Source organism: Carcharodon carcharias, chromosome 11, assembly GCF_017639515.1.
Source record: "Carcharodon carcharias isolate sCarCar2 chromosome 11, sCarCar2.pri, whole genome shotgun sequence".
Lineage (NCBI taxonomy): Eukaryota > Metazoa > Chordata > Chondrichthyes > Lamniformes > Lamnidae > Carcharodon > Carcharodon carcharias.
Window position 1 is genome coordinate 116,632,181 of NC_054477.1, and position 14,094 is coordinate 116,646,274.

General features: G+C 39.4%; 1 protein-coding gene across 1 annotated transcript in view; it reads left to right on the top strand.

The window, feature by feature from the left end:
* Positions 1-11,522, top strand: part of abhd13 (abhydrolase domain containing 13) — a 37,750-nt gene extending 26,228 nt beyond the window's left edge. The window contains exon 2 of the mRNA XM_041198886.1: positions 8,161-11,522. Coding sequence (XP_041054820.1) covers positions 8,204-9,214 — 1,011 coding nt within the window. The 5' untranslated portion in view covers positions 8,161-8,203 and the 3' untranslated portion in view covers positions 9,215-11,522. The remainder of the gene's footprint in view (positions 1-8,160) is intronic.
* The last annotated feature ends 2,572 nt before the right edge of the window (positions 11,523-14,094 follow it).

Genomic DNA, 14,094 nt, shown 5'->3' on the forward strand with positions numbered 1-14,094 from the left:
TTTGTAAACCTTGGGTTGAGTTTAAGACTGTTTCCAAAATGGACTCCAAGGGTCATTTGACCTTGGTCTTTGTCTAGAGTCATCTCAGATTGAGCAACTTCTGAAGAGATTGGCACTAGCACACGCCATTGGCAACTGGGAATGGGCCAGGGGACTTGCCCTGATCCAAGGCATGCAAATTTGGGTTGGAATCCATTCAAAGAGGTATACATTTAAAATTCAATGAGTGTTCCAAAAGAGTAAAAGAAACTCTTGAATTGATGGCTTTTCCTCTAAACACACAGACACTTATGAGCCACTGTAAGGTGTGAACAACCTTGACTTTTTTGATCACTACAGGTGGTAAGGAGACTTTGGATAACTATAATGAAATTACCACTTGTATTGTATGGTATTCTTGTACAGGCCACATGATAACGGTGGTGACTTTATCTTACCTGCGAAAAAGCATTGAAAAGGGAAGAAGTGGGCAGATCCACAGAGAATCACCTTGAAGATGCTTCAATCCAGGGAGAAGCAGAGGCATCTAACATCAGCTACTGGTCTGCTGTAAAGTAACTAGGCAGCTAACAGTGCCATGTCTGCAGAACAGATGTAAGCAACCTTCTCTCCCTATAAACCTGATTCCACCTATGAAGCTCGCCTGTTAAAGTAACCTCTGGCAATTCGACAGTGGAAGCCATTGCAGCTGCTGAGGCAGTCCTACAACTTCAAAAACATTTCAGACAACACATCTTGACTTCAAACATATCAGACCTGCCCAAATATGGACTAAACTGATCCAAATTTTTTGTGTCCTTTTACCTTCATTTGTAATTAACTTTGTGTGTCTGTGTGTTATAACTTTATCTTTTCTTAGGTAACTTCCAGAGCAATAGAATGAAATAAGTAACCTTTTCAGTTTTTTTTAAGTAAAAAGGCTTTGCTACTGGGTTATTTTAAAATTTTTACTTCACAGACAAGAAAATACACACATTGTTCACAGCGACTTGGGGGAACACCGTTTACAGCACCCGAGACATCATAATTAACCTGAAAACAGCTTAAAGATAAGAAACAAAGGATATCAGCAAAGTACAGATCGATTAAGGTTCAGGGGAAAAAACACAGCAGAAATAACTGATCATTCCTGCAGTATTTTTTTAATGGACAAACAAGAAATGTGATATGCTTAAAAGGTGAGAGAAGGAACAGCATCAGGATAGAAGGGCAGGATATAGTCTGTTATAGGGTTCTATACACAAATGTATGATGCATCAGGAGCAGAATAAGCAAATTAGGAGTGCAAAATGGAATGATGCCAAGGTGAACACTGAGACCTGGCATGTCTGGAAGACATTCCAGTTTAAAAGGCCTTTAGAAAGGGTGGGGAAACTGAAAAAGCTGGAGTAGCAATATTAATGATGGAAACAATTATAGCATTAGAAAGAGGGGATATTAATAAAGATGAGCAAGCAGGAGAACCTTTCTGGGTAGAAATGAGGATTAGTGAAAGATGTGAGACTTTGGGAGTTGTCTACATGACTCCTGATAGCAAGAAAGTAGCAGACTGCATAAACGTGGAAATCAGAAAAGCCTGCTGTAAAAACTGGTTGTAGAATTGTACAGCACAACAAAAGGCATTGGGCCTGTGTCAGCTCTTTGAAAGAGTTATCCAACAGTCTCCTTTCCAGTTGCTCTGAAATGTTTTCCTTTTTAAGTATATACATATATATATATATATATATATATCAATTTCGCTTTAGAAAGTTATGAATTAATCTGCTTCCACTACCCTTTCAAGTAATGCATTTCAGATCATTGTAAATTGTTGAGTTTGCAAAATATTTTTCCAACAAAAATGAGTGTGAATGAAGTTATAGGCAATTTTTAAAATATTCTTTTCATGGAATGTCACTGGCTAGGCCAACAACCAGCATGTGGTGTCCATTTTTAATTGCCATTGAGAAGTTGGCAGTGAGCCGCCCACTGCTTTGAACTGCTGCAGTCCTTGTTTGTAGGTGCACCCACAATGCTGTTAGGAAGGGGGTTCCAGGATTTTGATCCAGTAACAGTGAAAGAATGCTGATATAGTTTCAAGTCAAGATGGTGCATGGCTTGAAGGAGAGCTTGCAGATGGTGGTGTTTCCATGCATCTGCTGCCCTTGATCTTCTAGCTGGTAGAGGTCGCCGGTTTAAAAGTTGGTGTCGAAGGAGCCTTAGTAAGTTGCTTCAGTGCATCTTGTAGATGGTGCACACTGCTGCCACTGTGCATTGGTAGTGGAGGGAGTGAATGTTGAAGGTGGTGGATGGGGTGCCAATCAAGCGGGCTGCTTTGACGATGATGTCAAGCTTCTTGATTGTTGTTGGAACTGCACTCATCCAGCCAAGTGGAGAGTATTCCATCACACTCCTGACTTGTGCCTTGTAGATAGTGGACAGGCTTTGGGGTGTCAGGAAGTGAGTTATCCTCTGCAGAACTAACAACTTTTGACCTGGTCTTGTAGCCATAGTATTTATATAGCTGGTCCAGTTCACTTTCTTCTCAATGGTAACCCCCAGGAGGTTGATGGTGAGAAATTCAGCGCTGGTAATGCCATTGAATGTCATAGGGAGTGGTGGTTAAATTCTGTCTTATTGGCGATGCTCATTGCCTGGCACTTGTGTTGTGCGAATGTAACTTGCCACTTATCAGCCTAAGCTTGAATGTTGTCCAGATTTTGCTGCATACTGACACAGACTTCTTTAGTGTCAACAGAATTGCGAAACTGCTAATGTGGTTAAGGAATTGGTTAGCAGGTAGGAGAGAGGGGGGATAATGTGCCTGTGCTCAAATTAGCAGAATGTAACAACAATATTGGTAGATGAAGGAGGACTGTGCCTAGATAAGAGATGTAGGGAGTATCTTTTCTTGCTCCTGTCCTTGAATGCTTTGAATTGTCCAGGTAAAGGATATGCCTGACTGACTTAAGTGTGTGATTTTCTTAAGTTTGCTCCACCCAAAGAATCCTCTATTCACCATGAACAGATGATTCAGTAATTCCAAGTGCAGGAAGAAGTAATTTGCTTGGGAATATTAGTTAGCTAATGAAGAAGCTTATTTTAAGAATTGAAAGAAAGAAGATTTTGCTTTGTCCTATGGGTTAGTAGGAGCAAACTCAAGATCCAGCCACTACGTTTAAGAAATTTGCTGAGTGTCAGGAGACAGAGTGTCGAGATAATGAGCACATATTCTCATTGGTGCGATGTGACCAGTGGTGTTTCACAAGGTTCTGTATTGGGGCCTCAGCAATTCACAATAATTACTAGCAACTTGTATGAAGTGATAGAGAATCATATATCCCATTCTGCCAACGAAACTGAAGATAAGTGGCAGTGTAAGCACTTCATATGAAACATAAAATTGCAAAGAGGTATTAGTATATTAAATGAATGGGCAAAACTAGCAAATGGATTTCAGTGTAATCACATATGAGGTCATCCACTTTGGACAGAGCACTTTCTAACTGGTGATAAATTAGAAATAGTGCTGGTCCAAAGAGACTTGTTGGGGTGGAGTGGGGTGGGAGGGCGGGTAGTGGTTTCTGTGTGCATAGATTGTTGAAAGATCATTAAAAGATACAGAACATAATCAAAAAGGCTGGCCTTTATCTCACAGGATCAGAATACAGGAGGGTAGAAGATATGCTACAGCTATAAAAATCCCAATTAGACATCCCCTTGAATACTGTGAGCAGTTCTGGACATCACACCTTTGGAAAAATAAAATGGCCTTGGAGAGAGTGCCGCATAGATTTACCAGAATGATATCTGGTTCTCGAAGGTTAAATTACAGAGAGATTACATAAACCAGGGTTGTATTCCCTGGAATTTAGAGAGTTAAGTTAATTTAGAAGATTGAATTTTTCAAGATTTTAAAAGAACAGATGGGGAGAAACTATTTTTGTTTTAAGCTGAAATTCTGAGAAACAGTTTCTAAGATGATAACTCTAGAATCCCCATGTAAATTCAACTAGAAATATCTGCAAAATGTACCAAATCACAGTGCATGGGATGGCCACCACCTATCTAATGGTACAGTGGTAGCACTCTGCCTCTGAGTCAGTAAGTCATAGGTTCAAGCAGCACTATAGAGATTTTAATATAGTAACAAGGGAATGTTGCACTGTTGAAAGTCCTATCTTTGGGAGAGGCATTATCATACATTAAACTGACCTCCTATCTGCTCTTAAAAATACATAATGAACACATTTGAACAAGAACAGGGGAGTTTTCCTGGTGCCTTGGCTAACCAACATCAGAGCAAGTTATCTTAGCTTTATTAGAACAGTGTTGAAGGCAGAGGATAGAGAGGTCAGAGTGGAACATGAGCAGAGAATTAAATTGTCAAGCGACTGGTAACTCAAGAGTACACTTGCAGACTGAATGGAGGTGTTCCACAGGTAATATTTTATTATTCATTCATGGAATGTGAGCATCATTGGCTATGCCAGCATTTATTGCCCATCCTAATTGCCCTTGAGAAGGTAGAGGTGAGCTGCCTTCTTAAACCACTGGAGTCCATGTGATGTAGGTACACCCACAGTGCTATTAGAGAGGGAGTTCCAGCATTTTGACTCAGCAACAATAAAGGGATGGTGATATATATCCAAATCTGGATAGTGAATGACTTGGAGAGGAGGTGGTGCTCTCATGTGTCTGCTGACCTTGTCCTTTGGGATGTTAGCAGCCACGGGTTTGGAAAGTGGTGTCTAAGTTGTCTTGGTGAGTTCCTGCATGTAGATGGTACACACTGTTGCGACTGTTTGGTGGTGGGGGTAGTGAATGTTTGCCGATGGAGTGCCATTCAAGGGGGCTGCTTTGCTCTGGATGGTGTCAACCATCTTAAGTGTTGTTGGAGCTGCACTCATCACGGCAAGTGGAGAGTATTCTATCATGCTCCTGACTTGTGCTTTGTAGATGGTACGCAGGCTTTAGGGAGGTAATTATTCGTCACAGGGTTCTTAGCTTCTGACCTGCTCTGTAGTCACAATATTTTTATGGCTAGCCCAGTTCAGTTTCAGGTCAGTAGTAACCCCAGGATGTTGTTAGCGGGGGATTCAACAAAGGTAATGTCATTGAATATCATGGGGCAATGGTTAGATTCGCTCTTGTTGGAGATGGTCATTGCCTGACACTTGTGTGGTGCGAATGTTACCTGCCACTTGTCAGCCCAAGCCTGGATATTGTTAGGGTCTTGTTAGGACATGGACTGCTTCCGTATCTGAGGAGTCTAGAAGGTGCTGAAGATGGTTAGGCCTAGGACACTACCCTGAGGAACACCTGCAATGATGTCCTGGAACTGAGATGATTGACCCCCAGCAACCACAAGCATCTTCCTTTGTGCTAGGTGTGGCTTAACCAGTGGAGAGTTTTTCCCCCTCATTCCTACTGACTCCAGTTTTTTTAGGGCTCCTTGAAGCCACCCTCAGTCAAATGCGGACTTGATATCAAGTGCAATCACTCTCACCTCCATAAGGCACTGTGGGCCATCAGCAACAGCAGAATTATACTCAACCACAATCTGTAACCTCATGGCTCGGCATATCCCCCACTCTGTGACTACCACCAAGCCAGGGGATCAACCCTGGCTAAATGAAGGGTTCAGGAGGGCATGCTAGGAGCAGCACCAGGCATATCTAAAAACAAGATGTCAATCTGATGAAGCTACAACATATGGCTGCTTGCGTGCCATACAGCATAAGCAGCAAGTGATGGACAAAGCTAAGCAATTTCACAACCAATGGATCAGACCTAAGCTCTGCAGTCCTGCCACATGCAGTTGTGAATGGTGGTGGACAGTTAAACAACTCACTAGCACAGTAGGCTCCACAAATATTCCCATCCTCAATGATGGAGGAGCCTAGCATATCCAGTGCAAAAGATGAGGCTGAAGCATTCGCAACAGTCTTCAACCGGAAGTGCTGAGTGGAAAATCCATCTTGGCCTCCTCTGGAGGTCCCCAGCAGCACAGATGCCAATCTTCAGCCAATTTGATTTACCCCACATGATATAAAGAAGTGGCTGAAGGCATTGGATACTGCCAAAGCTATGGGCCCTGACAACATTCTAGCAATAGTACTGAAGACTTGTGCTCCAGAACATGGTGCACCCCTAGCCAAGCTGTTCCAGTACAGCTACAATACTGGCATCTGCCTGGCAATGTGGAAAATTGCACAGGTATGTCCTGTACACAAAAAGCAGAACAAATTCAACCCAGCCAATTACCGCCTCATCAGTCAGCTCTTGATCATCAGTAATGTGATGGAATGGGTCATCAACAGTGCTGTTAAGCGTCATTTGCTTAGCAATAACCTGCTCACTGACGTTCCTCCAGGGTCACTCAGCTCCAGACCTCATTACAGCCATGGTTCAATCATGGACAAAAGAGCTGAACTCCAGAGGTGAGGTCAGAATGTCTGCCCTTGATGTCAAGGTCGCATTTGACTGAGTGTGGCATCAAGGAATCCTAGGAAAACTGGAGTCAATCAGAGGAAAACTCTCTGCTGGCTGGGGTCATACCTAGCACAAAGGAATATGGTTGTGGTTGTTGGAGGTCAATCATTTCCATTTAAGGACACCACTGCAGGAGTACCTCAAGGTGGTGTCCTAGGCCCAAGCATCTTCAGCTGCTCCATCAATGACCTTCAATCCATCAGAAGGTCAGAAGTGGGGATGTTCACTGATGATTGCACAATGTTCAGCACCATTCACGACTCCTCAGATACTGAAGCAGTCCATGTCTAAATGCAGCAAGACCTGGACAATATTCAGGCATGGGCGACAAGCAGCAAGTAACATTCGCACCACACAAGTGCCAGGCAATGGCCATTTCTGACAAGAGAGAATCTAATCATTGCCCCTTGACATTCAATGGCATTACCATCACTGAATCCTCCACTATCAACATCCTGGGGGTTATAATTGACCAGAAACTGAACTGAACTAGCCATATAAATACTGTGGCTACAAGAGCAGGTCAGAGGCTAGGAATCCGGCGGCGAATAACTCACCTCCTGACTCCCCAAAGCCTGCCCACCATCCACAAGGCACAAGTCAGGAGCGTGATGGAATATTCCCCACTTGCTTGGATAAGTGCAGCTCTAACAACACTCGAAGCTTGACACCATCCAGGACAAAGCAGCCCACTTGATTGGCACCCCTTCCACAAACATTCACTCCCTCCATCACAGACAAACAGAAAGAGTGTGTACCAAGATGCACTGCAGAAACTCACCAAGGCTCCTTAGGCAGCACTTTCCAAACCCATGACCACTACCATCTAGAAAGACAAGGGCAGCAGATAGATGGGAATACCACCATCTGGAAGTTCCCCTCCAAGTCACCCACCATCATGACTTGGAAATATATTGCCATTCCTTCACTGTCGCTGGGTCAAAATCCTGGAACTCCCTTCTTAACAGCACTGTGGGTGTACTGCACCACATGGACTGCCGAGGTTCAAGAGGGCAGCTCACCAACATCTTCTCAAGGGCAATGAGGGATGGACAATAAATGTTGGCCTCGCCAGCGACGCCCACATCCCGTAACTGAATAAGAAATTCATGTATGTACAAGGCATTTATTTTTGATATGTTGGTGTATTTAAGTAACATAATGGAGTTGCATGTCTCTTCAAATCTCTTGCTAAATTTAGCCCTCAGAAATTTTGACATCCTGGGTTGTGATGGCTTATGTTGTAGCATTTATTTGAAGTGTACTCTTATGATTTTTAAAATGGTCTTTCATCAAATTATGCAGCAAGAAATTTTCAGTTTAAATTATCATTTGGATGTATTTTTGTTTTTGCACTTATTCTGATTTTTCTCACTTGAAAATACACATTTGCCACTTCATGCTGATAATATAAGAAAAGGAAGCTGATGCAAAAGCAAAATTCTTTGTGAATAACCCACGAAGCATTCAGTATACTCGCTAATAATATTGAGCTAGGTGCTTTGCTGAGTATTGGATATAAATATATCGGCTTCGTTTTTTAGCGTCCTGCAGCTTTTGAGTGCTCTTAACAAAATTTACCAGCTTTCGCTTTATCTTGTTCTCAATCTTTCAAAGGATAATTGTGTAACAAGCATTGAAGTTGATGAGCTGTCTGATTCACCCGTGTCTTTCACTTTCTTTTAGAACGGATATACGTGAAAGGTCAGTGCCTCTGAAAGAAACCACAATGGAAAAAACATGGAAGTCATGGACATATGCCAGGAGATGGCTGATTGCCTTGGTCTCATGGTCCTGGAGCTTATGTCGAATTTCCTTGCTAGCTTTGATTTTAACCTTTCACCTATATGGAGGGATCCTTTTACTTCTCTTGATACTTGCATCAGTAGCAGGTATATTATACAAATTCCAAGATGTGCTCCTCTACTTTCCAGAGCAACCACCCTCCTCACGTTTGTACATTCCTGTGCCTACTGGGATCCCATATGAAAATCTCTTTGTTAAAACCAAGGATGGAGTCCGACTCAATTTGATTCTGTTGAGGTACACTGGAGATAATGCGCCATATTCACCAACTATAATTTATTTTCATGGGAATGCAGGTAATATTGGTCACAGGATACAAAATGCTCTGTTGATGATGGTCAATCTGAAAGTCAATGTATTACTTGTAGATTATAGAGGTTACGGAAGGAGTGAAGGGGAACCGAGTGAAAAAGGCCTTTACTTGGATTCGGAGGCTGTACTAGACTATGTGATGACTAGACCTGATCTTGATAAAACAAAAATAATTTTATTTGGCCGCTCCTTGGGTGGAGCGGTGGCTATTCACCTGGCCTCAGAGAATCCACATCGGATTTTTGCAATAGTTGTTGAGAACACATTCCTCAGTATCCCACACATGGCCAGCACTTTGTTCTCCTTCTTTCCCATGAGATATCTTCCACTCTGGTGCTACAAGAACAAATTTCTGTCTTATAACAAAATTGCACAGTGCAGAATGCCTTCTCTTTTTATTTCTGGATTGTCAGACCAGTTAATTCCACCAGTCATGATGAAACAATTGTGCGAACTGTCGACATCACGGACTAAAAGACTAGTCATATTTCCAGATGGAACTCACAATGACACTTGGCAGTGCCAGGGCTATTTTGCTGCTCTTGAACAATTCATCAAAGAGTTATTAAAAAACAGTTCACATGAGGAAATAAAAACCACATCTAATGTAACAATAATATAGCTTTTTCTTCTGTACCTGATGTAACTTTTAAATCTGTAAGTAAGCAAAAGGTGATTGTTAACTTGGAAAGTCCTTATTTGCTACTTTATCACCAATTGTTGAACATTTTTACCTGTTTTCATGCATGAGAAAAGTATACTGATATTTCATAAAGAGCTTTGTTGACTTGATCAGCCAAGCTGTTCAATACTGTAAAATAAAATGATTTTCTTTTGTGTGCACTATATGTAACTAACTGTTAATTTAACAATTTTCCCTTCTGAATCCACATTTTATTTAAACTCTGTGTATGAGTTAAATTTTGAAACAAAGTCCCATTACATATGTCAGAATTGTCTGTACAGCACATATGATGTAGCTTTCAGCTTTAGAAAATAATTGCACATGGACCACAAGCTGTTAAGTTTAGTAGGTCAATTTGTTTTGATTGTTCATAGAAGTATTGCATTTCAGGGCATTACTTTGCTGAAATAAAAATTACGCATCATTAGAAAATCTTGAAAATATTGCAGAATGATTATGCATTTTGAAATGTTACCTTTCCTGAACTATTTCACTGACTTTTACCTTATGAATGAATGTTTGAGCTCTATTCTGGGTCCAGTGCTCTATTCCTTATTAAAATCTGTCATCTGGAGCTGTTGTTAAATATGATTACTAGTTTGAAAGTCAATTTCTCTTGAAGTTTTGAAGGGGCTAAATTGTTGCGGATTCTTGCGACCTACTTGACAGACTTCTGATCCATTTTAAAAAGCAAAAGATGTGAGAAACAATATTATGCATAAATTGTAATTCTATTACTAAAAGCCATTTTCTGTGTATTAGTTATTGTAAGGTTTATCCCACTGTGTTAATACTTAGATGCAGTTTAGTTAATGTGGTTTTAAGCCACACATTTGTTCCAGCTTTTGAATTTAATCTAACATTTACAAAGTGTTGCTTTTTTACTTGTTCCCCTGATTCCACAAATTTGCTGTCTTTCATCACCTAGTTTATTTGTGTAACTTGCTATTCCAAAATTTTACAGTGGCCAAAATGGGCTTCATTACATCGAACCAAAGTACTAAGTACTGTACTATTTTTATACTTTAAAGAAAAGCTTCATTGAAACTCTCAACCTGCTAAGGTATTAAATACAGAAGCTCTTTTAAAAACTATTATTTCACATAGCAGATTCTAACATAATATTAAATAGCCATTTTGCATATTCTAAATATATTACATCTGGAGATTTAAACAAAGAAGTCTTTCTTCTATTTTGTCTACTATTTCCAGTAAAATGAAGCCCACTCATGCAGAAATACTGTAAGCTATTGAGTTCCTTGTAAGAGAAAAAGCAGTAGAGTGAGAATATCTGCCACAGCTTTGATAATACATGACAATTGTATTTTAAGGGTTGAGTTTCTTGATAATGCTTTTATCAAATAAATACTTTGAGCATTACCTGTGTCCTACTCTGGGTAAGATACTTTAAGTCAAGTACATAATACAAAGCATATGTAATGATAAAGGGGAAGTGATGATTTGGAATATGCTTTTGGTGCCATCTAATGACAATGACAAAAACAAGGCACAGCTTTATATTCATTTTTGTTGGAATAAATGTGTTTAAAATGTGCATCAGATTTTTTTTTACATCTATATCAGTGCAACTGACAGCCATCAACCTCTGAATGATTGGAAATAGAATCCTTGAGATGCAGCATTTTTATTGTGAATTAGAAGTTTAACCTGCATTGTGCAATAATGTCCTTCAACTCCTGATCAGTTTCACAATAGTATTGTGGTCATTGAAGAAGAGTGATTTAATGCCACTTCACCTATTTATAATGGCTATTCCCATTGAAAATTAGTTGGTACCTTATATCACACATTTAGTCAGTTACTATACCAGGGGCATTGCTAAACATGAATGTGATTTCTTATAAATATATAAAATGCAGATCTCACATTGAAAACTTCAGAATATAGTTTTGCAAAAATTTTTTTTGTCCAAATGGATATTTGTCTCAATTGATGCTCAATCCTTTGGATGCCCTGTTGCAGATTTATCAGGCATATCCCTCTTTGTCTCAGTTCTGCCAAAAGATTTGATTGAAAATACATTGCTCCATTCTTAAAAGTGCACAAAACATTGTTAATCATAACATGTTCAGCATGGTGTGGAACTGAAACAGATTATTTGTGAAGTTTAGCAAAGCTTGGTACTTCTGCTTTTACATGTCTAATTCTTGATACAGTAAGTCTAAGTGTTCTAAGATTTTCTGATCCTGTTGAATTCATGAAATAAACTTTTTTTGCCTTTGCATTTTAGTCTTACATGATTGTATTTTTTTGGAGCCGTTTTATGGCTACTGTGATCTTGATTATTAAACCAGCTTTGGTCATAAAGATGTTAAAAAAATCCAAATCTTGAATTTTATGCAGAGAAAAGCCATAAGGGTGATTCGGAGTGTCAAAGGATTGAGTTATGAGAAGATTGCAAAATGTTGGGCTCTTTGATCACGTGTAACTAATGTAGAAAAGTTTAGTGTGGAGCAGTGCTGAAAAGTGAACTTTGATTGTAGATTAGTAGACAAGGTGTTCGTGGTTAGACCAGTGAAAGGCAACTTTAGGACAGAAAGTTAAAGTCTTAATCATTTTTCTATGAGCGCTTGGGATTAACCTCCAAGTAAAATATTACAGGGAGAAGCCTTGGAATTATTTAAAATCAGCTGGGGATGCTTCAGTAAGAAAGTTATTTTTTTTTTACTTGATAAATGAGGAAAGATGGTTCTTCCTCGCAATATTTATCATATCGTTCTTACTTCAAATGAAATGGAATGCACTCTTCATGTTGAGTTTTGTCATTGTGTGCTGATCAGAGCTGAAAACTACTTTTGTTTGACAGAAGTGTGCTTGTATATACATAGTAATACAGGATATTCTACAAATATCTATTAGGCATTATGAAAAAGGACCAGGACTATTCGATGTATGTGTGTGTGTATATATATATATATATATAATATAGTGGTTTATTGATAAAGTTGTTCGCCTAGCACACCTGTAATACATGGATGCAAATAATTGAATCGTTATTAGGAAGGTTACAAGTTAAATCTGTGGGAGGAGGCAATTCCAAGAACCAACAAATCAATCATTTTAATAAGATTTTCTAAGGTAAACAGTTTGTCAGGATTATTGCCAGCCCTGCACCATATCTCAGTATATTGATGATCTTTTAATGTAACTTTTTTCCTATGTATTTTACATAGTACCAGAACCAAAGAATGCCCAAGTTCTTTCTCTGAAAAATAGTCCTTTTTAAAGTCAATTTGTTCCTGGTATCGTAACTAAGCCAACCACTTGCAAAGCAATTACAAAACCTTTTTTCCTACTATAGGAAAAATGTAGGACCTATTTCCTGGGACGTTAAATTTGTGAACAGCAACGGGATGCAGGAATCGAAATAGCTGTCCAGTCAAGGAAAATAGTCCCAAAATTAGGGTGATGAGTCGTTATTCCCATCCCAACTTTGTCCTTGAAATTGGAATTATGTGAGCCTGACCATTAGGTTCATAGCTATCGATCTGATGTTCTCGAGCAGGATTTTATCATGCAAAACTACAACCAGCCAACAGAATTTGCATATGGCATCACAGTTTATCTGTAATAAAAGTGTTTTCCCTGCCTAAAAGAAAAGCAAAACAAAACAGCATAGTGACAGTGTCCAACTCATAACCAGTGATTCAAGCACTAAGAATAACATCAATAATGGTGATGGAGCTGAAAAAAAATCTATATTTATCTTAATTGCTGTCATTGGATTCAGTTCTTTACTCCTGGCAGGAACCAAGGGACGAAGTTTCCGCTTGTCCCTAAGATGGCACAACTTTTGTCCATCCTGCATCTACTACTCCAACTGATTTCTCTTGGTCATTTTGTCAGGCTACTAGTATTATTTCAGTCATTGACAAGTTGCTTGCCTTAATTAGGAACAATGTGTAGCATAGCTAAGGTGAATTTAAAGATTTTCTATCAAATGTTTTCAAAAATTTCTCTTTGCACTAGTCCTTTAAAGTTTCAGTCTTGCCATTATAGCAATGCTGAACACTGGTGCTGGAAATGTTGCACAAGTGACAAGAAATGTGTTATATGATGAATTTTCCTATCATTTGGATCTCATTCGGTGCTCATATTTGAGCAGATGCATGGTCGATATCACTGCCATCAGAAAGTCGTAGAAGTGGCAATGGAATAGCATTCTTACAATTTTCTTTCCCTATTCTGCAATTTAACTGGGAGCTGGTGTAACCGTGGAAAATATTATCCCATATTCTTAACCACTTTCTGCAGGCAACTGGTCCAGTTCATCTTCAATAAGAGATCATGTGTTTTTGGCACGACTATATTAAAATGGAAAAATTGTCAAATTCTCAGCAAGTGGCAGGGAAGGCATAATTTTCTACTTCTGATAAAACCACACAAATTCCAAATGACTTGAGTACAAAGTAGAGGAACCAGAGCCCTGATCAGACAATACCAAAAGATTTCTGAAATTAGGGAGTGCAGAGTAACCTGTTTTGAGCAAACTTAGTAAAGTACAACAATATACTTACACAAGCTAAGGTGAGCATGGAAGATAGCTTAGAAACTTCCTCTATACACCTTGCTTCCCAAAAGCAAAATCAACTTTTTTAAAAACACAAATGTGACAGAAAACATAGTGTCAATCTTTCTGACATCATTACAGCTTGCTAACCAATACATTGCTGCCTTCAACGCAAGATGTATGGGCCTTGCACCTAGACACAAACCATTACCTTGTTAATTTCAATTCTCTGAGCAGACGTTTCAAGTGACTGTGCAATTAGAATGACCTTTAAGGACCTGATAAA